The 22,616-nt window shown below is 43.2% G+C and overlaps 1 protein-coding gene across 4 annotated transcripts; it reads left to right on the forward strand.

Annotated features, from left to right (window-relative positions):
• Positions 1-18: 18 nt before the first annotated feature.
• Positions 19-19,094, forward strand: ODR4 (odr-4 GPCR localization factor homolog). Of its 4 annotated transcripts, XM_081012263.1 has the most exons (14): positions 19-137; positions 1,104-1,233; positions 2,153-2,287; positions 3,373-3,468; positions 4,562-4,668; positions 5,770-5,806; positions 6,214-6,354; positions 7,152-7,247; positions 8,596-8,664; positions 9,892-10,020; positions 11,288-11,378; positions 12,788-12,973; positions 15,719-15,811; positions 18,703-19,094. In XM_081012263.1, exons 2-14 carry the CDS (start codon positions 1,135-1,137, stop codon positions 18,768-18,770), a joined length of 1,347 nt encoding a protein of 448 aa, XP_080868389.1. In that variant the 5' UTR covers positions 19-137; positions 1,104-1,134; the 3' UTR covers positions 18,771-19,094. The 4 variants fall into 4 exon arrangements, with proteins under 4 accessions (XP_080868389.1, XP_080868390.1, XP_080868391.1 ...); XM_081012264.1 differs by lacking the exon at positions 2,153-2,287; XM_081012266.1 differs by lacking the exon at positions 19-137 and having other exon boundaries at positions 2,127-2,287.
• Positions 19,095-22,616: the final 3,522 nt, after the last annotated feature.

Consider the following 22,616-nt stretch of genomic DNA (forward strand, 5'->3'; position numbering starts at 1 on the left):
GCGCGCGCGTGTGTCGAGTCTCCTGCGTCACTGAAAGGCGTCCCGGCTGACAGGAGAGCGGCGGCGGCGCCTCAAGATGACGGACAGTGTGACACCTCAGTGTGTGGCAAAGAAGTTGGACGGTGGGACGCGGGCAGGTGAGAGGGACGGGCTGCCTTACCTGGGAATCTTTCCTCAGAAAGAAATGGCGGTGCCCAACAGATAAGATATCTCGGAAAGAAACTAGAATAGTCAGGGATGGTGGGAGCCGCAGCATAAAAACACTTGGAGGGTGGCAGGTTGGGGACATAGCTGTCAACTTGTCCCCCTTTTAAACGGAAATTCCCTTATTCCGAATAGGATTCCTCGCAAGAAAAGGGAAAAGTGGACAGCTATGGTTGGGGAAGCCTGGCGGAGGTGTGAGGGAAAAGGTCTCTTCCCTTTCTGGTGGAATGTGGCTTATCATAATTTATTGAATTTATATACAGTACCTGCCTATACCCGGGGTTCTCAGAATAAAATCAATATATAAAACCACAAAATAATAGTAGTAGTAATAATAATAATAATAATAATAATAATTTATTATTTGTACCCCGCCCATCTAGCTGGGTTTCCCCAGCCACTCTGGGTGGGTTCCAACAAAGATTAAAAATACATTAATACATATTAATACATAATGTAATATAATATAATATGTGTGTGTGTGTGTGTGTGTGTGTGTATATAAAATAATATAATAATACTTAAAATAAATAATACATAAAAAATACAAAATACATAATAAAAAGAAAAACAGCAACCCAATAGCCCCACCCCCCAAAAAACACATTTTAAAAGGACATAGAAGGGGACGACAGAGGATGAGATGGTTAGACAGTGTTCGCGAAGCTACCAGCATGAGTTTGAGCAAACTGCAGGAGGCAGTGGAAGACAGGAGTGCCTGGCGTGCTCTGGTCCAGGGGGTCACAAAGAGTTGGACACGACTAAACGTCTAAGCAACAACAAGGATGTAAATCAGATCAACCAAAGGCTTATCCTGAGCATATCAACTTTCTCAGAGTAGAAACCTGCTTTGCTTCTCTTTTCATCCTTTAACTTCTGGTGTTTTGCTCATTTGCCAGCTGCTGACTGGGCTATGGGACATTTGCAATAATGGGAAGGAGCTACTTTGTGGAAGAAGCTGTTGGGCAGTATCTGTCGGAGCTTGCCACTAACTCGCAAGCCCTTCTCACCGGCCTCTTGGTAGGGCAGGTAAGTGTGCTATGTGTGTGTTTGCGTGTGTCGAGTGGGACCTTATCCACCCACCCTGCTTTCTGTATCATTGTGGTGGAAGCCTCTTCTCTGAATAAATGCTCATTACTGTCATCATCATCACATGTCAAATTTGTTCGCTGCTGCTGTATCTTGCCCACGACTTACTACCAACCAAAGGGATAGACAGACAAATAACCCCACATAGATGTTTTAAAACCAAGTGATTACTCCTTAAGTTACAATTGGGTGTTTCCAGCTGGTGATTAATAGTTTGATTCTATTACTGTTTACACAGATATAAATTTATTCTTGTTTGTTGGTAAGTATGTTTTGAGTTTCATCTTAAAAGAACAATCCAACAGGAGGGTCTCTTCTGTACATGCCCCATGGAGTCCACACAGGTGAATTTCCTGCTGGTTTCTGCTCTTTTGGAGCTGTTCCACTGATTTACTTTGAGATTGATTGTGCATTTAGACCGATCTCTTCTTGAAATGTCGGAGAATAGTAGTTTAGAAGGGCTGTCTTTTGTCAGTTGTTGCAGAATAGTAACAAATCAGGTTATTTGAGGTTTATTATATTATTCTTACACTTAAGAAGCATTACGTTGAAAATCAAGTTATTTTCGGCCAAATCTTGTGTTAAATTTGATATACTGTTAGCTGCTATTATGTTTCCCAGAGAGGGACTAAGTTTTGGGGTGGGGGTTTCATTATGGAAACTACTCACAGTTTGAGCTTATGAAGTGACCGAAATAGGCACACCGAAATGCATTGATTTTAGCCTTCGTGCAACACTCTTTGTGTGTATACATATATACACACATGTTATGGTAGATGAACAGTTGTAAAAGTGCTGAAGGGTTGAACTTGGATTCTTTTCTCTCTCCAAAGCTACTTCCTTCCTTCCCTATTTCTAGTGTTCCCAGCAAAGAGACTATGTCGTCCTAGCCATTCGAACACCTCCAAAAGAGGAGGAAAGTAAAAGCAATACAAGTCGTCGTTCAGATTTGTCTAATATTGATGAAGAATGGATCGCAGCACACGCCAATCAGGTCATAAACATTCAGTTGTTGCAGTTGCTTTCATTCTGAAAAGTGCTGTTTTTCTTGTAATGCTATTTCACTTTGATAATTGGTTTCTAAGCTACTGCTAAGTACTGTGTTCTTGTAGATTATAGTCTGAAACTGTAGACCTTCACAAATTTTAGAATGCTATGCATACCTGTGATAGCTGTAAACTTAGCTGACTCCTGATACTTCATATCCTGGCATCTTCCTGTCTGTTTTGACTTCTGATGTGGCCTTAACTGTACTTTTGGTCCTAATTTTCAAACCATCATAGCATATATATTGGATAGACAAGGTGTTCACCATGATCACTGGAATATTTCATAAATTGGAGGGCCATTGCAAGTATGTTTTTACTTGCATTATTATCTTAAGGAAGGCATGGGCAATGTGTGTAATATAATAAAACGAAGATGATGACGATTTATTAAATTTATATACTGCCTTTTATCAAGAGATCCTGAAAGAATATTTCTTGTTAGTTTGTTAAACTTGTAGCCCACCCTCCCACATAAGTAATAGGGAGAGGTTGTGATTTATCTGAGGCCACCCTGAGGAGCAATTTGAAACTGGGTTTCCCTGTTTCAAGCCCCGGTTGCTAGGTGCTGTGCCATATTAGAGTGTGTTGTGGTATTTAATATACTGCTTAAGAATGTGGAAGTTTGACAGAATACTGTGAGTAATGAAAATGGGAAAAATATATATAATTGAAGAATCACAGACATATTGACAAGATCCCTATAGCTTGTATAGTTTTGCTTGATTATTGTATTGGAATTAGGGTCTGTTCCTTGTAACTGCGCAAATCAGAGGCAGTATCCCTTGAATAGCAAAAGGAGGTCACTACCGATAGACCTTATGTTGCCCATTCCTGAATTAATGTCCTGTAGATGTTGTGTTCATGGGCTTGGCAGATGTCACAGGCATGCTGATTTTTATCTGCTCTGTTTTTCTACCATGATTGCTGCCACAGTTTGAACTCCCATCAGTCATTGAAATGTATGTTATACATGGCCAGAAATTGTCAGTTGAATAACGGTGACGTCATTTGTGTTTGTCTGACTTTGTAGGTGTCACGAATGCTTCCTGGGGGATTGCTAGTCCTTGGTGTCTTTACTGTTGCAGCTCCAGAGCTGGCAAAAGAAATCCAAAATACCTTAAGGAAGGTAAAGAATAATACCCCTAGCATCCCTCTGGACTGGGGTGGGAAATCTGTTACCCTCCAGATATTGTTGCACTTCAACTCTCATCTGCCTCAGCCAGCTGACTGTGGTCCAGCAATGTCTGAAAGGACACTGGTACACCACTCCTGTCCTAGAAAATACTACTTGAATAGCAGCTAGCCTTCATTGTTTTCTTAAGCATAGTGACCAAAGTGGCTTACAACCGTTATGTGTGTGTGGAAACGCTATGATCAACATACAGTACTAGCATACAACAATGCATTTAATAAAATAACAAATGAAATCTGATAAAATAGAACAGTAAAACAGAGCAGCAGCCCATAAAACGAATCAAAAGCCCTACAAACCAACGAGATAAAAAGTCTCTACTTAGAAGGCAAAATGAATTTTGGGAAGGGAGTTCCAGAGCCACCAAAAATGCCCTCTATACAAGCCTCTGCTGCTAGCAGAGCAGAGAGACAGGCTTCCCCTTAAGATCTTAACAACCAAGCAGGTTTGTGTGGAAGAGTGGGAAAGTTCAGTCGGTAGAGTTCAGTCGTTTGAAGGCCACCTTCCCTCCCTTACACAACAGCCCCGAGCAAGGGAATGTCAGTCTATTTACCGTATTGGCCCCAATATAAGCAGCACCTGAATATAAGCCGCACCTTTAAAATTGGAGGGGGACGGAAAGAAAAAATACCTGAATATAAGCCGCTCCGTTCCTCGCTGCTCCTGGCTGCATACTGGGTGAGTTGGGGAGGGAGCCACGCTGTGTTGTCGGCCAGGGAGAGGACAGAGGACTACCCACGGGGCAGCCACTGCTTTTCAGAGCTCCTGACACTGTTTGCCTTGTGCTCCTGGCTGCATATTGTAAAGTCGCGAATATAAGCCACACTTTAACATTTCACAGTTGGAATTTTTTTTGGGGGGGGGGGGGAATGCAGCTTATATTGAGGCCAGTACGGTATTTCGTGGTGACCTGCATAAAAGCAGTTGCACAGTTGTGCGTATGTGCGGTGTTTGCCTGCACTCTTTCTGTTTCTTTTTAAATGAGGACTAGAAACCAATCTTAATTCTCTTCTTAATTCTCTCCAAGCTTGTGTTTTCAGTAGAAAAATCTGTAGCTAGAAAGAGGTTGTGGAACATCTCAGAAGAAGATGTGTCTGACAGAGTGGCTCTTCATCTTTGCTCCGCTACAAAGAAGTATCCTTTTTTTTTTTACATTAAAATTAGGACCTTCATTTTAATGTGTAAAATAGATTTGATTATCTGTGCTCTGATCTGCCTCAGTTAGATAGCTCATGCTACAGTCTTATGCACAATTACCCCTAAGCTGCATTGAAACACAGTTCAACTTGCTTCTGAGTAAACCTGCATAGGATTGTGCGACGATCCGGTTCTTGGTCATGCTGTGTGCCAAAGCCAATGCTGCCACTCAGCACACGATCAATAGCTGCAAAGGAAACTAACACCGAGGTTCACCAACATTATGCATTTGTAGATACAGATGGATTTATGGGCTTAACTTGATGCTCACATTGTGAGCTACACACTATGAGAAGATTGAAAGAAAGACGATAGGTTTGGATTTCAGCCTCGCAGTCTATCTTGCTTCCCTGCCCCCTGTGCCACTGCCACATCTGCAGCCCTGTCGTGCATAGCAGCTGGGGCGAAAGGTTGGGGGGAAGCAGATAATTGTGCTAGCTTGGAGATGGTGTGGTGATCATGCCCAGATCAGGCCCCGTGATGTTATGTGATGGCAGTGAAATCGGATTGCAATTTAACAGCTCCTGGACCAAACCAGTCCCTCTCTTAGGAAAAACCCAGTGTGTCCAAAAACCCATTCTGGGACTTTTGACTGGCTGCAACTGGTGTAAACGGCCAACGGCCCTTCCACCCAAGCAGTCAGCAGGCTTAGCTGGGAGAAGCGGTGGTTTGGACAGTTCTGTCTGTTGGATCTAGTTACTGATTATGAAAAGCAAATGGAACAAATTATTTAACATGGCTCTATTGGGTTTTTCTGGATTACAGGGCTGGGTGCTTTAAATGTAGTAGGACCCTTCTCTGATCAATGTGGCATCTCCTTAAGTATTTGGATAATTGCATAAAGTTTGCCACACATCCTGCTACTTCCAAGTTACTGCTTAGAATACATGGTTATTCTCCTACTGCTGCAAAGTTAGCGAGTATTTAGCCACAGCTGGGAATAAAGACATTGCCATGACATAAAGGAACGGTTGGAAAATGACTTCTTTTTACAACATCCTTTAAGCACACTTGGTTATTATTCCTCAATTTGGAACGAATGCTTTGCCGCACTTATGATGTACAAGATCCAAAGGTAAGTTGTGTTTGCTTGTAGGAGGCGATGTTGTTAACTTTAGGCCTAATTTGGCAGGGAACTGTTTTGCAAGCCCCACTTCAAATGATTGGAGGAATCCCTAAAGCTATTGCTGTACTCAGTAAACTAACTCATGCACTTCAAGAGAGCCTCCTGAATACATTTTCTTGGTGGAATGGATCGGTCTCTCTCTTGCAATTCTTAGCAGCTTGCATGAAGCATTTAACTTCAGATGCAGCGGTAATACTGCCTTAGACTGCAATTCTGTGCATGTTAATCTAGAGTGAATCCCTTCTGGACATATATGTGGGTAAGCATATGTAGATTGTTCAGACTCTGCAAGAAACATTGAATTATTGCCTTAATAATTTAGCCTCTCCTCTCCTTCTGTTCCCTCCTTCATTTAGAGTACAGCCAAGCCGGCAGACTGGAAATATCAGCATGGCCTTGCCACGTCATGGCTATCTTTAGAATGCACAATTAATGCTAATATACACATCCCACTACCAGTGACCCTGGCCAGCCACGACTTAGAGAAAAACACAAGGGTAACAGAATACTTGCTATGCATGACTTACATCTTGTCCGTTTAAGCTAATATTTATATTTTATATTAATGCTGTGAACTGCCCTGAGATCTATAGATAAGGGGCGGTATACAATTTTAATAAATTATAATAATTTAAGTTAATGTATATTTATATATTGGCTATAATGATATATATCGTTCTGTTGGATTCTGCCTTTGCTTGCTGCTTTCTGAGCCTGGACAGCTTCTGTACTCTGCCCATTAAGCCACTTGGAAGATTCAGGACAGATTTAAAAAATACTTTAGACAGCGCCTCGTGAATGTGGCGGCCCTTCTTTAGAGACTATGTTAAGGTGCTGGTATAAGCACTTCTGTAGATGTGTTTACAAAAGACATGTTTTAACTATATTTTGGAATCTAAAATAAAAAAGTGGGCTGTGATCAGCCGTTATGCAGCCCTTCTTAAACTGTTCTGAACTCATTGGAGCAAGGGTGGGGAGCATTTGGCCTTTACATGTTGTTGAACTACAACTCCCATCAGCCTTTACCATTGTCATGCTAGCTGGAGCTGATGGGAGTTCTAGTTCAGCAATATCTGGAGGATCAAAGGTTCACCACCCCTGCCTTGGAGGAATGGCAGGATACAAATGTGATTTTTTTTAAAGTTTAGGGTGTCTGATGATTGAACAGCCCTCTATTGTTCAGGCTTCCATGATGATCTCATGTAAATAAAGATGTGCTGGGCTGAACATTAAAGTCATGGATTGTTCAGCAATGCAACATGCCTCCTTTTCTTTTCTTGTTTCTGCTTTAAAGAATGGATTAGCACGATGGGCCAAACAGATAGAGGAAGCTGTATTTCTGATCAATGGTCAAGTTAGAGAGGAAGATGCCGACTTACTGGAAGGGCAGGTAAGTGCTGAACAACGGAGTCTTAATGCTGGCATAGGTCACAATGTTTAGAGAGGTATGTGTTTTCAGTGGTCAGTTTAGCATAGCTTGACTTGATAAGTACACCTTTATTTTGTAGATAATGGTGCTATTGCAGGAAAGGTGGCCAAATGAGTCTCAAATACTGAAGCCATGTGCCATGTGATCAAGCAGTATTTTAACTGTCCACATGGTAGTAAGCAAACCATGCATAATGATTTCCCAGTTGACCAGAAGAACTTTATACACTGATCAGAAGGTTAGCGGTTTGAATCCCCGCGATGGGGTGAGCTCCCGTTGCTCTGTCCCAGCTCCTGCCATCCTAGCAGTTCGAAAGCATGCCAGTTCAAGTAGTTAAGTAGGTGCCGCTGCAGCAGGAAAGAAAACAGTGTTTCAGTGTGCTCTGGTTTCCGTCACGGTGTTCTGTTGCGCCAGAAGTGGTTTAGTCCTGCTGGCCACATGACCCAGAAAGCTGTCTGTGGACAAATGCCGGCTCCCTCGGCCTGAAAGCGAGATGAGCGCCACAACCCCATAGTCACCTTTGACTGGACTTAACCATCCAGGGATCCTTTACCTTTTACCTTTATACTTGGTAACTGGTAAACTGTGTTCCTCCTTTCAGAATGTTCACCTGTCTCCCAAGGGCAATCGCTCAGTAGTAGCCTGCATGCTTTTCATGCAGAAGATCCCAGGTAGAGCTGGGAGAGACCCCTGTCCGAAATCCTGGAAAGCCACAGTAGTTAGTGTAGACAGTTCTGAGTTAGATGGATTTGTGGTCTGATCTGGTATGAGACAGCGTCCTGTGGAGGAAAAGAGTATCCCACTAGGATGAGAAATTCAGGATCATTGTGATTGTGGCAATTTATATTTTGTGTGTCTTTAAAAAGAAATGAAAAAACCCTCTTTCCTATACGACTTCTTTCTTACAGCAAGGTATTCTGCATCTCCATGCATTGGTCATTCTTTCACCACCAGTTTGATGTACCTAGTCTATGTGTTTATTTTCTGAAACTGGATACCTAATGTTTTGGGGCTTTATATCGTGAAATGTATTTTGCGTATAGGGCTTCCCAAAGTCCTGAGTGACCACCATAGTGCTTTGTAGCCTTGACTGCTGAGGGCTGAGCCCAAGGATAGAATTTGCAGTTTTGTTTGTTCTTCCACACAAATGCAGAATTAAAGACTGTTAGGAGAAAATGTGCAACGTTTTCGGAAAAAAACGTATCCAACATTTATCTTGTAAAATTCACAACACCCAAATTCTATCTTTGGATATGGAACACATGAATTATTTTCTCTGCCATTTTCTGTGTTTCAATTATCTTTACAGAAAAAGTCTGCAAGAGGAAACACGCCATCAGCTACTCAGAGCCTTGATGTTCGGGTTTTAATGCAATTGGTAAGTAAATTCACCACTGCAATGGTAAAAAGAGAGTGATGTGAAAAGTCCCTGGTTTAGTTCTATGAATTCACTTGATGGCCTTATGTAATCTACTGTTTGTTGGCCTCTGCCTCTCTTCCATGGGGCAAACAGTAAAGGCCTACGGAATATCTCCATAGGAGAAGGTCACTTCCTTTTCTTCCATGCTGATTTAAATTCCCACTGGATTCTTGTTTGAGCTTGATGTTTGGGAGCTTAGCAGCTATAAGAGATGGAAGCTGGGAAGTCCCCTGTTGAAGTCTCCCATTCCCTACCTAAATTGTGGAATTTCCAGCAGAGATGCAGAATATAGCACATAACACTTTATAGCTACTATCTCTCAGCATCAGGGATGAGCAGTAAAAGTGCTTTTCAAGTGTTTGGTATTAATAGTCTAAACCAGCCTTTCTCAACCTAGGGTTCCCAGATGTTGTTGGACTGAACATCATCCCTGACTGACTATGGATGATGAAGTAGTGGTAAACTGTAGGGTATAAATCTTACTCTAAAGGTTGTTGTAGGTTGCCAACCTATAGAGATGAAGTTGCAAGTCAAATCAGTTGGGGTCTGTACAGATGTTCCAAGAGGCCAGATGAAAAAGTAGAGGCCCTTATGCTCAGTGGCTTGATGCTAATCCTCAAAAGATTAACATGGCTGTGACAGCAGAGCATCTGATTTTGGCAAGCTGTTTTTTAACTGAGACTGAAGCTGAAATCAGGAGTGTTAAAATCTTAATTTATACTGCTGGTGAAAACTGTTGTTCATGTAGGCCAGGCTTCCTCAACCTCGGCCTACAATGTTTTTGGCCAACAACTCCCATGATCCCTAGCTAGCAGGACCAGTGGTCAAGGATGATGGGAATTGTAGTCTCAAAACATCTGGAGGGCTGAGGTTGAAGAAGCCTTATGTAGGCTGATCCCTTGTTGATTTCCCATGCCCCAAATGCTGATCAATAGTACTTTCAGAATGATAGCAACACCTGTCATCTTCTTGTACAGAGGGGAAAGGGAATAAGCCTGCAATGTGAATACTAGAAAGCTCCATGTTTTAATGTTGCAAAAGGTTAGGTTAAATATATTTTGGTGAGAACACATCGTAGCATATAAAACAGCCGGAGAATTTTAAAACTGTAAACTCTGGAAATGTAAAAGTGGTCAAGAAATTGAGAAATCTGTGCTTGAGACTTCTTTATGTTTTCTCTTTCAGTCACGTAGTTCAAATGCCAGATCCACAGCAACAGTCCAGATATGCAGCGGCTCCATAAATCTTAAAGGTGCTTTAAAATGCAAAGCTTACATCCATAATAACAAGCCCAGAGTTAAAGATGCTGTTAAGGTACTTTTGCTGCCCTTCAGTCTACTGAAGGATTTGGTCTTAATCCTTGCATCCCAGATATTTTAGCAAGCAAGCAGATTTTGTTGTGTTTTCAGAAACCTGCCATCATACAATTTCAGCATAAAGGTCCTCAAACTGTTTAGTTTTCTACTGAGCATTAATCCAGAATAAATTTGTAAAAACTAAAAGAACAATAGCATACAAATGAACATAATGGAACGGTATAGTACAGTGGTACCTCGGGTTACATACGCTTCAGGTTACATACGCTTCAGGTTACAGACTCCGCTAACCCAGAAATGGTACATCGGGTTAAGAACTTTGCTTCAGGATGAGAACAGAAATCGTGCTCCGGCGGCGTGGCAGCAGCAAGAGGCCCCATTAGCTAAAATGGTGCTTCAGTTTAAGAACAGTTTCAGGTTAAGAACGGCCCTCCGGAACGAATTAAGTACTTAACCCGAGGTACCACTGTATACAGTTACATAGAGTTCAGAAGGGAAATTCCTAGCTAGGAGTTTCACAAGTATATCCTTACCTACATTCATTTAAATTTTTAGCAGTTTTTGTCAAAACAGCCATTATGAATTATACTGTTCTGAACGTGACATACCTACTCTGATCAGACAGTAAATATAGTAACTTCTCATCTATTGATTTCCTTCTGAGTTTCAACAGTAGTTGCAACATTTAGATCACAGTTCCATATGCATTTCATGCCCCTGTAAAGATGTGTTTGATCCTCCACAGCTAATGAATTGCATTAGCATTCCACCTTGGGAGTCCAGGGTTTGGCTGTCCTCTCCTGGGTTTCTGTATGTCTCAGAAGGGCATCCCATATCTCACATGGGTCTGGGATAAAGGGAAATATAGTGAGAGCAGGAGCCTCCAGCCTCTCCATCTCCAGCCCCTGCAACTGAGGCTGCTAAGGATGCTTCTGTTTACTTGCAGTATCTGCCTTCCTGCTCTGTCAGAAGCCACAGTTTTCTTCCGTTGAAGGAACCATAAGCAGGTAGCATTTGCAACATGTTCAACAGCTGCCAGTCTCACTTCTGGGATTCTTTGGCATTCTAGAAGATGCAATCTCAGGACTATATTACCCATTCTTTGGCCCTTTGCCCAAAACTGGACCAGCTACCTGGCCCTGAAGGCAGGCTGAGCTTTCACATATTGCTTGTTTAACCTTTAAAACCTCCCTGAGTTGTTGCCCAGTGGAAAGAGGCTTCAAACGCTGGAATGTCTTTGTATCTTTTTGTTCTTGCCTTTGCAGGCCTTGAAGAGAGATATAATAAACACTCTCTCTGATCGTTGTGAAATGTTATTTGAAGACCTGCTTCTAAACGAAACACCAGGAAAGAAAAGTAAGAGCGGGCGGAAGGAATTGTACGACTATATCTAGTTGTTGTTTTTTTAATTGCTTTTGAATTTGGATTTAAAAAATGAATCCCTTCTAAGGAATAGGAGGACGTGCTTATTTATTAGTGAAAACAAGGGTGGAGTCATGTAAGTCCATGTGTCTGAGTACTGCATGTGAAAGCTGCTTATACTACTCTAACAATAACTAGGTTTTTTCCCGAGCAAATTATTCAGACTGGTTTCTCCCCATTGCTTTTTTTTTTTTGAGGGGGGGAGGGCAATGAATGCAAACTTAACTGCTTGCAGCACAATCTGATGCATGACCTAGATGTCACTGCACCATTGAAACGGCAATATTATTAATTGCCTGCAATTTTCAGTTACCTCTTTAGGTGGCATAGTTTGTCTACATATGTGCATGCTTTTGCATATTATGGGCCAACTAAGTTTGTTTTTTAGAGTTAAAACAAATAGTTTAGGCTCATTTCCCCTTCTTCTTAGAAGCATTCTGTGCCCTCAAGTTTGCTTTTTGTCATTTATTAGCCAAACTTCCCAGACTGCAATAGCGGATAATCATTGTCAGTTTACTGCAGTAAAAATGAATTGGAGAGCAGGAGGGGGGAGACATTTGGGACATTTCTCCCCCCCCCCCAATACAGGAGAGCAAGTAAAACATCCCGGTTAATTTTTTTGTGGCAGCTTCCCACCTTCCTCAGCAAACTGCTTCTCCAGCACATCATTTGACCTTGGTATCAAAAGTTAGGAGCAGAGCCATTGAAATGAATGGACTGGTCCATTCATCTCATTGCTTCTACTTTGAGTGGAACTTGGTTGGCTACAATCTAATATATAAAATCTCTCTTCCCCACCCCCGGAATAAATCCAGCTTGGAAGACCAGGCAGTGGCTTCAGCAGGCTTACAGCCTTGTAAGAGAATTTGTGGAGCTTTACTGAGAAATTATATTTTCCTCCATGTTTGTGGGCTGTTCTGAGTGATCAGTCTCTGTGGCGCAGGATAGCAGACTTGAGATCCCCTTGGCACGGCCATGGCATCACCGCTGCTAGTCGGTCCCTTCTGCCAGATAACTCCTCAACAGAGCTTTCAGACATGCATTCCGTGTCAACACCAGTGCTATGGAAAGATGCAAGTTGGTGACATTGTTATATTGTATGTTTCATTTTTCAGATTTGATACCTCACCAAGTAATCCATATGCTTGTTGCAGCACCTGCAGTGCAGGTTAAATTAATATAAAATTGAGATTGCGTAATTAGGGCATGTGACACACCTATACAGACATAGCGCTGATGCCTCCTGAACACATAAACACCGGAGTATATACTAGTAGTCACAATGTCCCTTAGTGGTGTTCAATATTTTATTAATAATATTTTATTTCATATTTCTGTTTTAGATTCTGAAAGGGAGTACCACACCTTGCCTTGCAGAGTGTTTGCTCCCATCGTTGGGTCCAGCGTGTTGCTGTGCGACTATAAGTTTGGAGACGAGACAGCCAGGGAAATCCAAGAGCGCTTCCTTGAGATGCTGGATCAAGCTGTTCAACCAGAGGATTTGCAGACAGCTGAGGAAATGAATATGGGTAAATATAGCCACTAAGTTAAGAGGCGGATTACGCTTTGCCAGGAATTATAGAGAAGCTCAACCTGTGGAACAAGCAGAGCTTAACACTGGCTCCTAAAATGTTTTCTGCCTCAAACCTGAGCCTCAACAAGTGACGTCCAAGCAAGAGGGAAAGTTTGGTTTAGGCTATTCACTTTCATCCATATTGGTCTAAATGGTGGCATTACTGGAAACATGGTAGTGGGGCCTAGTGGTGTAGCGGGGTCTGCCAAAGGTCAGTACAAAACAACCAAACTTTAAACATAAAATGTAAGAGAATACCTACAAGATTTTAATAATAATAATAATAATAATAATAATAATAATATTTTTTATTTATACTCTGCCCTTCCTGGTTTAAAAACCAGGCTCAGGGCGGCTAACAACAAATATAAAACATTGATTAAAATGCGACTTAAAAACAGCATAAAACAGCATAGAATACAACATAAAATGCAGCATCAATATCAATAAAATTCAAAAATTCAGGGGTCATTTTTGGAAGGAAAAAACACACCCAGTCAGTAGACATTGAATGATCACCAGGGCTAACTGGCTAAGTTGGTCCTACTAGGGCCAGCAAGGAGACCAGGGAAGAATTTAAATGTGGGGTCGCAGAAAGGGTTTCTTTATAGAAGAGGAAAGGGAAAAGGGAATAGTAAAAAGGTAAAGGGACCCCTGACCATTGGGTCCAGTCGTGACCGACTCTGGGGTTGCGGCGCTCATCTCGCTTTATTAGCCGAGGGAGCCGGCGTACAGCTACCAGGTCATGTGGCCAGCATGACTAAGCCGCTTCTGGCGAACCAGAGCAGCGCACGGAAACGCCGTTTACCTTTCCGCCGGAGCGGTACCTATTTATCTACTTGCACTTTGATGTGCTTTTGAACTGCTAGGTTGGCAGGAGCAGGGACCGAGCAACGGGAGCTCACCCCATCGTGGGGATTCGAACCGCCGACCTTCTGTTCGGCAAGTCCTAGGCTCTGTGGTTTAACCCACAGCGCCACCCGCGTCCCTAAAGGGAATAGAGAATAGAGGATCAGGCTAATTCAAATTGAAGGCCAGGCGGAATAGCTCTGTCTTACAGGCCCCACAAATAATAACATTTAATAACATTTATTTTTAAAAAGTAGCTTGTAATGCTTCTTAGGCCTTGCACTCAGTCCGAAATTGGGAACTTCTCATTCACCTTTCTGAGTAAAGACCAAGCTAGATGTGGCCAAAACAGTCCCGGGTGGAATCTTCCATCTTTTCCTAAAAGCAACACCATGGGATTTTGAATGATCTCCTCCGCTTCCAGTGTTGCAGACCCAAACAAAATGATACCTGAGCAGTATGTTTTTCCTTTTGCAGCTAATTGCACTTAGGCAGTATTTGAATTAGGGCCACAGCACGGCGGGAAACACTACAGCCCCAGTCCAAATCAGAACAAGAAAGTTGTCTTTGGGGAGCCAGCCAGGAACCTCCTGCATTACGTCTAGTTTGGCACTTGGTAAAAGAGCAAAAGACTTGTTTTCTTTGTGTAAAACCAAAACTGAATATTCAGGGTATAAACTTGGAAAATAGCCTTTGCCTGTGGCTATGGTCCTGGCATGAAAGCAAGGACAATGGAAAGGAAAAAGGCAACACGACAGCTAAAAGTTCTAGAAACTTGGGTTGTTTGAAACGAGGCGATTCTGCCCTCTAATACTGTATAGATTATGTTGACTACCTTATACAGTGGTACCTTGGTTTGCGAACAGCCTAGTTTCCGACCATTTTGGATTGTGACCAGTTCAAACCTGGAAGTGCACGTTTTATTACTACCCAATTTTTTTGGTTTACAAACAATTTTTTTGGATTACGACTCCCCCCCCCCTTTTTTTTAGGCCCCATTGGCGAAAGCGTGCCTTGGGTTACAACCTGTTTTGGTTTACGAACGGACCTCTGGAACGGATTATGGTTGTAAACCAAGGCACCACGGAAACTTTCCATTTTGGGTCCATAGTTCAGTCCTTATGCTGTCGCACCCACTGTTTCTAGTGCTCTCCTGTCCTTCTCTGGTTAGCTTTCTTAACAGTCCCTAAAACAAATTAACTTGACTCACTTTAGAAGTTTGTAGTTGGAATTAATAAATAATCCATAAATTAGCTTGCACTTAAAAAAACCAAAAACAAAACCCTAACTTGTTTGGATATGGAATTTGCTATGCTTTTCTATTCTTTAGCATAAGCAAATACGTTTTGCATCAGGAAGTTCCTTCGCTAAATCCCTGTTGCTACCATCAAGGGGTTAAGTCCTCTTGAGTAGATCAACACAAATAAGATTTCAGCGAGGGTAATCCCTTCTCCTGAACTCATTCTTTCTTATCTAGTGGAAGACCTAATGAACTCAAGCAATAGGTCTTCTGGCCTCTACAGAGCTGTGTAGCTGTGAGTCACTTTTGAGTCGCTTCTGGCATTATTGTTGAGATAAAGCCTTCCTAGCATTTTTAGACCCTGAGATATGAGGTTTAAGCCTCATTTCAGTGGTTGTGTGTGTGTAAGTAAGACCCGTGACTGGGTATTCTGTACTCGGACTAAATTACGCACGTGCGTTTTGCATATGTTTACTTGCAGCCAATCCTACAGTTTTCTGAAGAGTTTGGACAAGGCTATGTGTTACTGGGCAAGGAGGGGAGACAAGTGTGTGAGAATGGGATTAGGGTGAATCCACAAAGACCATTTTTGTATCTTCTTTCTTAAACCAGTTGAAGTAACCCCCCTGAAGGAATTCCAAGATGTTGTGCAAGAGAAACGGTTGACTAAAGAAGTGCTTCTGTTGAAGCTTCATCAAAATATAGGTAGGTAGGCTCCAGCAATTGCTCTTGCACCAATGGAAGCAATGAGTGGTATTCAACACTAGTCCTACTTGGAGTAGACCTATTGCATTTATCTGCATGACTAATTTAGATTCATTAATTTCAAAAGCTCTACTCTGAACAGGATTTAGCCGAATACAACCCAGGGGGAAATGAGAAACAGGTGCAGTCGTTGTTGATATTGGCGCCCCAAATGAGCATTCTCTCTACAGTGAATCAGATTGAGCTTCCCAATTTCAAAGGTCATCTGTGATGCCTCATTGGGTATAAAGAACTGAGGGTGGCATGACAGGGTCCTACTAGAACAGAAACGCAGTCTGTTTTTCCAGTCAAATTCAAATATCTTTAATACGGTCAATGACCAGCAAGCAATTTATAAAATAAAATATGGCAATATAAGTACTATTGTACTACAGATAACAGTGGCGATATGGCCAAATCACAAAATTGGTACTTATGTTTATGACCAGGTTTCGACTTTTAAGGTTTTAAGGATTCAATTCAAATATCACTACTGTTTATTATCGTTCCTTCGATGTTTGCAATTTGAACTCCGTTGCTGTCATCATTGCTCGTCTTATTCTTGTTGCAATGTAACAGTACTTCACCACTGGCCTGTTGATTTCGGGGTCTTTGTCAGCTAAGAGGTGTCTGATATAGGTGTCGTCTGTACTATGAGGTATTTTCCTCAGAATCGGCTCAATCAGCTCTTTTCTTGAGTCTCGATATAATGGGCAATATAAGATGACATGCCCGATGGTTTCAGTTTCGTTGCTGTTACAGGGACATGATCTTTGTTCGATCGGTATTTTGTTGTATCTTCCCTCTAGAAGAGCTGAAGGGAGAGCGTTAAAGCGGGCCCTGGTAAATGCCCATCGGTGTTTAGCATTATGTAGAACTTTGAGATAGTTTGCTAGATGGGGGCTTTGGGAATCGAATAGGAGTTTATGAGTTATCGGAAGTTGACAAAAGTCATTTTGGGCTTCAATGTCCCTGAGTCTTTCTTTGATTATATTCTTGGCCCTTCCCCTTTCTAAACTTAATAAATACTCTGGGGAGAGACCATATGTGGCCAATTTTCTTTTTGCACTTACTTAGCCACCCCTTTAGGATATTGCATGCCAGCAGGGGCACAATTATAACAATTCGTGAAAGCAGCAGAATTCAGATGCCTGCTGTGTTAACCTGAACATTTGTTTTAATTTCCTTCCTTCCTTTCCTTCAAAACAAAAACAATTTGCCAAGGCAGCAATCCTGTATCCATTTACCTGGGAGTAAACTGCACTGAAACCAGCAGTACTTAGTTCTGAATAGACATGTGTGGGAATGTACTATAAAACGGGAGTGGTTTTAGTTAGCGTAAAAGGTAAAGGTACCCCTGACCATTAGGTCCAGTCGTGGAAGACTCTGGGGTTGCGCGCTCATCTCACTCTATAGGCCAAGGGAGCCAGCGTTTGTCCGCAGACAGCTTCTGGGTCATGTGGGCAGCATGACTAAGCTGCTTATGGCGAACCAGAGCAGCGCACGGAAATGCCAATTACCTTCCCACTGGAGCAGTACCTATTTCTCTAGTTGCACTTGATGTGCTTCCAAACTGCCAGGTGGGCAGGAGCTGGGACTGAACAATGGGAGCTCACCACGTTGTGGGGATTCGAACCGCTGACCTTCCGAACAGCAAGCCCTAGGCTCTGTGGTTTAGACCAGAGCGCCACCTGCGTCCCTTTAGTTAGGGAACAAGCATCTATTCCTCAAAGCGTGGGGCAAGGTGGCAGGACAAACTACTAGGCAATGCCGTGATACAGCTGTTTGACTGTTGGCCTTAGAGCAGAGTATAAATAAAATTATAGGCATATAGGAGCGACTAGAGAAAGTAAAAAACAAAAACACACAAATTAAGTCTACGGTCTCTCATCTTTTCCATTCTTTCTCACTTGCTGTCTTTCTTGATATCTGTTATCTGAGTCTTTTGTGGTTGTGGTTGATATCTGTGATGCCTGAATCTCCGAGTGCAAAAGGATAGAATGAGTTATGCATGTCAGAGGCCTCGGATAGATCCCTGAGCTAAGGTAACGGCAGTTGAAGAAAGGGGCTGGGATTAGTCAGTGCACAGAGAGGAAGTGTTATTGTCACATGTCTGGTAAAGCCTTTGCAATGTACGGTGGAGCAACAGGATTTCACTTGCCCTGCCTTGCCTAATGTGCTCCATGTCATGTGTAATTGATGCGTATATGTGTCAACACCTTTATAGTGTCTGTGAATCAGCTTTGAAGGTCCTGTTTCTACATTTTGTGGTAACGTTAATGTGCCTGAAATTTGGAGCAGATCTAGCCCAGGTCCAGTCAATTATCTCTCTATCTTTTTATCTGCAAGCTGAACCTAGCCAGCAGAGATCTGGTAAACCTCAGTCTGTTTCCAGACCTTATTTGAACAGGGGCAGTAAAAACTGTCAGCCTCTCTGCATAATCAGTCTCATAAGTGTGGGTCACCCCACATGCTCACACCTTTCAAGCTTGCTGGGTGAAGGTCATGTATCAATCGTGAAATTAGATTTTGTGCACAGACATGTCAGCTGCATGTTACATCCAACACACAGAAGCAAGGTGGGGCCTGGAGTCGATCTGTGCCATTGTGCGGCATGTTGATTTTGTATACTTTGCGTTGTCTGTGACGGAATTGAGAAAATATGCGTATTGTTGAAGAGAATGGAAATGGCTATCTGAACCCTTATGTATTTTGAATGTTGCTGGTGAACAAGTACTGTGTTTCAGGGACTTCCATTGTGTCTCTGCTAATCTCTTTCCCACTCCTTGCCTTTTTGACAGTCAAGTTCTCCTTTTCACGTACTGAATTTGCCTTTCCTTTGTCGTTTTCAGGAGTGGTGATAGCAGTGGCTGTCGCAATATCCGCAGCAGCCTTCTCCTTCAACTATTTCAGTGACTAGGCTTCAGATCCTAAGAGCCAACCTGAAAACTCCAGCTGCCCCAGATGCCCTCTAAAGATGCACGCTTCCAGAACCGATTGCTTTAACAACCAAGTGTGTCACCTAACAATGCCAATTAGCAGAAGCTATCCTTATTTAGAACAGCTATCCTGTTTCTGCATGCCATAGTGTAGGTGGTATGATTTTTAAGAGGGTGTGTTGGGGGGAAGACCAACACTACCGATTGGCAGATTAATATGACATTACTTTCCCAAGTTCACAAAGAATTTGTCAAACGTCTACTTACCTTTCCGCTTACTAATTAAAAGGACCATTGTTAAAGTTGTTATTTTGTGTTTTTCTAGAAATGCCAAAGCTGTGTGCGATTATGCAAAGTTTGCTTTCTTCTTTAAACTGCCCAACACTTAAAAAAATACCTTATGGGTCTTAGTTCTCCCCTTCCCCCTATTTCTGTGAACATCACTAGGGTGTCTAAGAGAGGGTTTGGGACCCATTCCTGCCTTGGCAATCTCCTAGGGCTTCATGCCAACGGTGTGTGAGGTCAAATGCAAAAGGGGCCAGAATAATGGGTGTGACATTTAAAGGTAAAGGTAAAAGGACCCCTGACCATTAGGTCCAGTCGTGACCAACTCTGGGGTTGCGGCGCTCATCTCACTTTATTGGCCGAGGGAGCTGGTGTCCAGCTTCCAGGTCATGTGGCCAGCATGACTAAGCTGCTTCTGGCGAACCAGAGCAGCGCACGGAAACACCGTTTACCTTCCCGCCGGAGCGGTACCTATTTATCTACTTGTACTTTGACATGCTTTCGAACTGCTAGGTTGGCAGGAGCTGGGACCGAGCAACGGGAGCTCACCCCGTCGCGGGGATTCGAACCGCCGACCTTCTGATCGGCAAGTCCTAGGCTCTGTGGTTTAACCCACAGCGCCACCCGTGTCCCTGGTGTGACATTTAGCTGTATACAATAGGCTACATTCCAGCTAGATGCAGTTTCATTAGTATAAGAAAAGGTAGCTGGGCCCTTTCCTTTTTCGTAGACATGCGATCCTCATCATTTTCTTAAACCGCAGCAGCTAAGCAGCAGCCTATGGAGGTGTTGCGTTGCCACTTAGCGATTTAATATCCTAGTCTATTTTGCAAGCGAGAGCTGCAGTCATCACTTGGCCCTCCGGCTTGTAGAAGCCTCCCTTGCGTGATTACTCTTCTTCCAACACACAACAGGAAAAAAACATCCACAAATGAGAGATCGTGTTCAAAGGGATTCTGAATTTATAAGATGATCATGCCTGTTATCTGGGGGATATATTTATGATCTGACAGGAAACCTCAGAAGTAATTATGTCTTACATGCTATTTTAGGAAACTAGCAGTTAAAAGAAAAACGGGGAAAGCCCGGGAATGCAGTGGTTGGAGCCACCGAAGGCTGATTCATCAGAGGTGTGTCCTCTTGAGGGAAGTGTAGGGCTTGTAACGCTTCCCCATCTGTCCTGAGTTGTGTGCCAGCCCTTCACTTGGGAGTACTAGTGAGAACTTGACTTGCAGAATATCCACCTGTTTAATTCTCAGTCCATCAGTTGTCTCCTTTGCCCTCCGTTCGTAGGCACATGCTGTCCACCCTGTGGGGTGGCTCTACAAAGCCAGATGGTTTTAATAACACCATGCTCAATGGGATTTACACATCTCCATTCTACGCTTGGAAATGGGAGAAGGTGGGATAGCCTAGGGTGGAACACCTGGTTTATAACGTGACACATTCAAGTTGAAGTTCAGGGGCTTCCCCCCCTCCTTTTATGAACAAAGGGCAGGAAAGGCCTAGCCCTTCTTTTTGTGTGTGTTTGCATGCTGCTGGGTGAAGTGAATTAAGACACCTGTGAGGGGTGTGCCTTGAGGGGGAACCCCATTGAGAAGGTGGACGAGGAAGAAGGAAGGGCAAGTCCTTGCTTGCCTCATCTGTGTGGGTTTCCTGCACAGCTCAATAGCTGACTGCAATGTAACTGAAAGTGTTGCCATCGATGGTAGAGGAGGATTTCCCTGATGTGGTGCCAAAAGGTTTTTGCAACCTCCAAAGTATATATTTGTGAAATCACTTTTATTGATTTTCCAGATATAAATTTATAACATTCCAAATTCGTATCCATACATAGAGATTACTCTGAATCTCAAGACTTCCATCCATGGGTCCTATTGCCAACATTTACAACTGCATATAATTCCGTAGTCTGTATTTTAAATCAATCCACATTACCCATAGTATTTGTTACGTTACAAGTGTTATTGAAATCCTGCCAATGTTTCCATCTGCTTGCAGTGGTCTCCTAGCTAAATTATATCCCCCCCCCCCATTCTTTTTTAAAGTTTTTGTACTCTTGGTTCCCAAAGTTTCACTTTGGTGATATGCTGAAATGTATCTTGTTACTCTGTCGTGCCCTCCAAATTTAAAGAAAATATATGAGTGTGTGTGTGTGTGAGAGAGAGAGAGATAGACACAATTTGATTTGCGTTTCCCCTCCTTTGATGTCAGCAGGATATGTTCTTCTTAAATAAAAATTTAAAATGTGTCATGGTCACTTTTACACTCAAAATTAGGCATGCGGTCCGTGGGTTGATCCTGTGTTGATGAGGCCCTTAGTCCAAAATAAGTTAGCCACCCTTACTTTGCTTGGTGGATCTCGTGTGACTGTTCATCCTAACCCTACTGAATGCCTAGAGACCTGATTTAGGCTTTATGATACATCAAGTCTGAATTGTCAACGTGTTCAGACTACGGTACTAAACATGGATGGTAGGGGCACTTTTCAGGGGTCCTACCTTGCAAGACAGTCAGAAGCTAGTAAGTGCATAAGTGTCAGGGGTTCAGGGACAGAGGCACAGGGTAGGCAGGAGATGGAGAGCGATGGGGATGAATCCCAGGACAGCGAGGAAGAGGATGACAATGACTCTAGAGATTCCATGAGTCTTTCCAGCGAATCAGAGGATTCCCAGAAGGGGGCGCCGGTGGTCAAGGCCAGGGGAGCCCCAGGGGGGACTTGTCAGGAGCAGGGGGCCAGCGGGGGATCCCAAAGTGGCAGCTGGGCGTCAGGACCAGCCTCCCCGCCAGAGTGCAGCGAAGGGGGTGGAGGTTCCAGTGTATCAGGGGAGGCGGCTCCAGCAGTAGAGAAAGGAGGGAGGTCGGAGCAAGCCACCCTCCCGGAAGGGGAGGGGAGTAGTGAAGGGAGTAGCGTAGCTGTCAAAAGGAAAGTTAGAGGTTGGGGGCGCGCGCCAAGTTCAAATGTAGAGGCGCGCGGAAGTACAGGGAGCCCGGAGGAGGGGCCAGGTCCCAAAGCCCGCAGGAGGGGGCAAGAGCAGTCTGATTCCGCGTCGGAGGAATCCAGGAGGGGCGAAACCCCAGCGGGCAGAAAGACCCTGCGGAAAAGGAAAGAGAGAAAGAGGTGGAGCAGCGCAAGCCTCTTAAACTGGTGCAGGGGAGGGACAGATTCAGAAGGGACTTCAGCGGTCTAAGCCTAGCAGACGTAGGGCTGCGCGCCTCGGATCTGAAGCAAACAATGAACTGCAATAAACACTTTTGTATATAAGAAAAGAAAGGCGTTGGTCTTTTGTGAGCTGAGACTTGAGGCAGCCCTGACAATAAGCTTGGATGCTAGAACTTAATTATAGATCTAGGTCTAGGCACATGTCACATTTTGGCAAAAGCACAGGAGGATTCAGTGTTGAAGCTGGGGCTGATTTGGGGGATGGACTGTAGAAGCATGTTAATTTTGCATCATTTTAGCTTTCCTTGAGACAATTCCGGTTACTTTGGTGCAGAACATTTGGGGTTTATTAGCACATGCACACGCCCTGCTGCCTCTT

The sequence above is a fragment of the Podarcis pityusensis genome (genome assembly GCF_964106645.2).
Source record: "Podarcis pityusensis genome assembly, chromosome: 6".
Taxonomy (NCBI): domain Eukaryota; kingdom Metazoa; phylum Chordata; class Lepidosauria; order Squamata; family Lacertidae; genus Podarcis; species Podarcis pityusensis.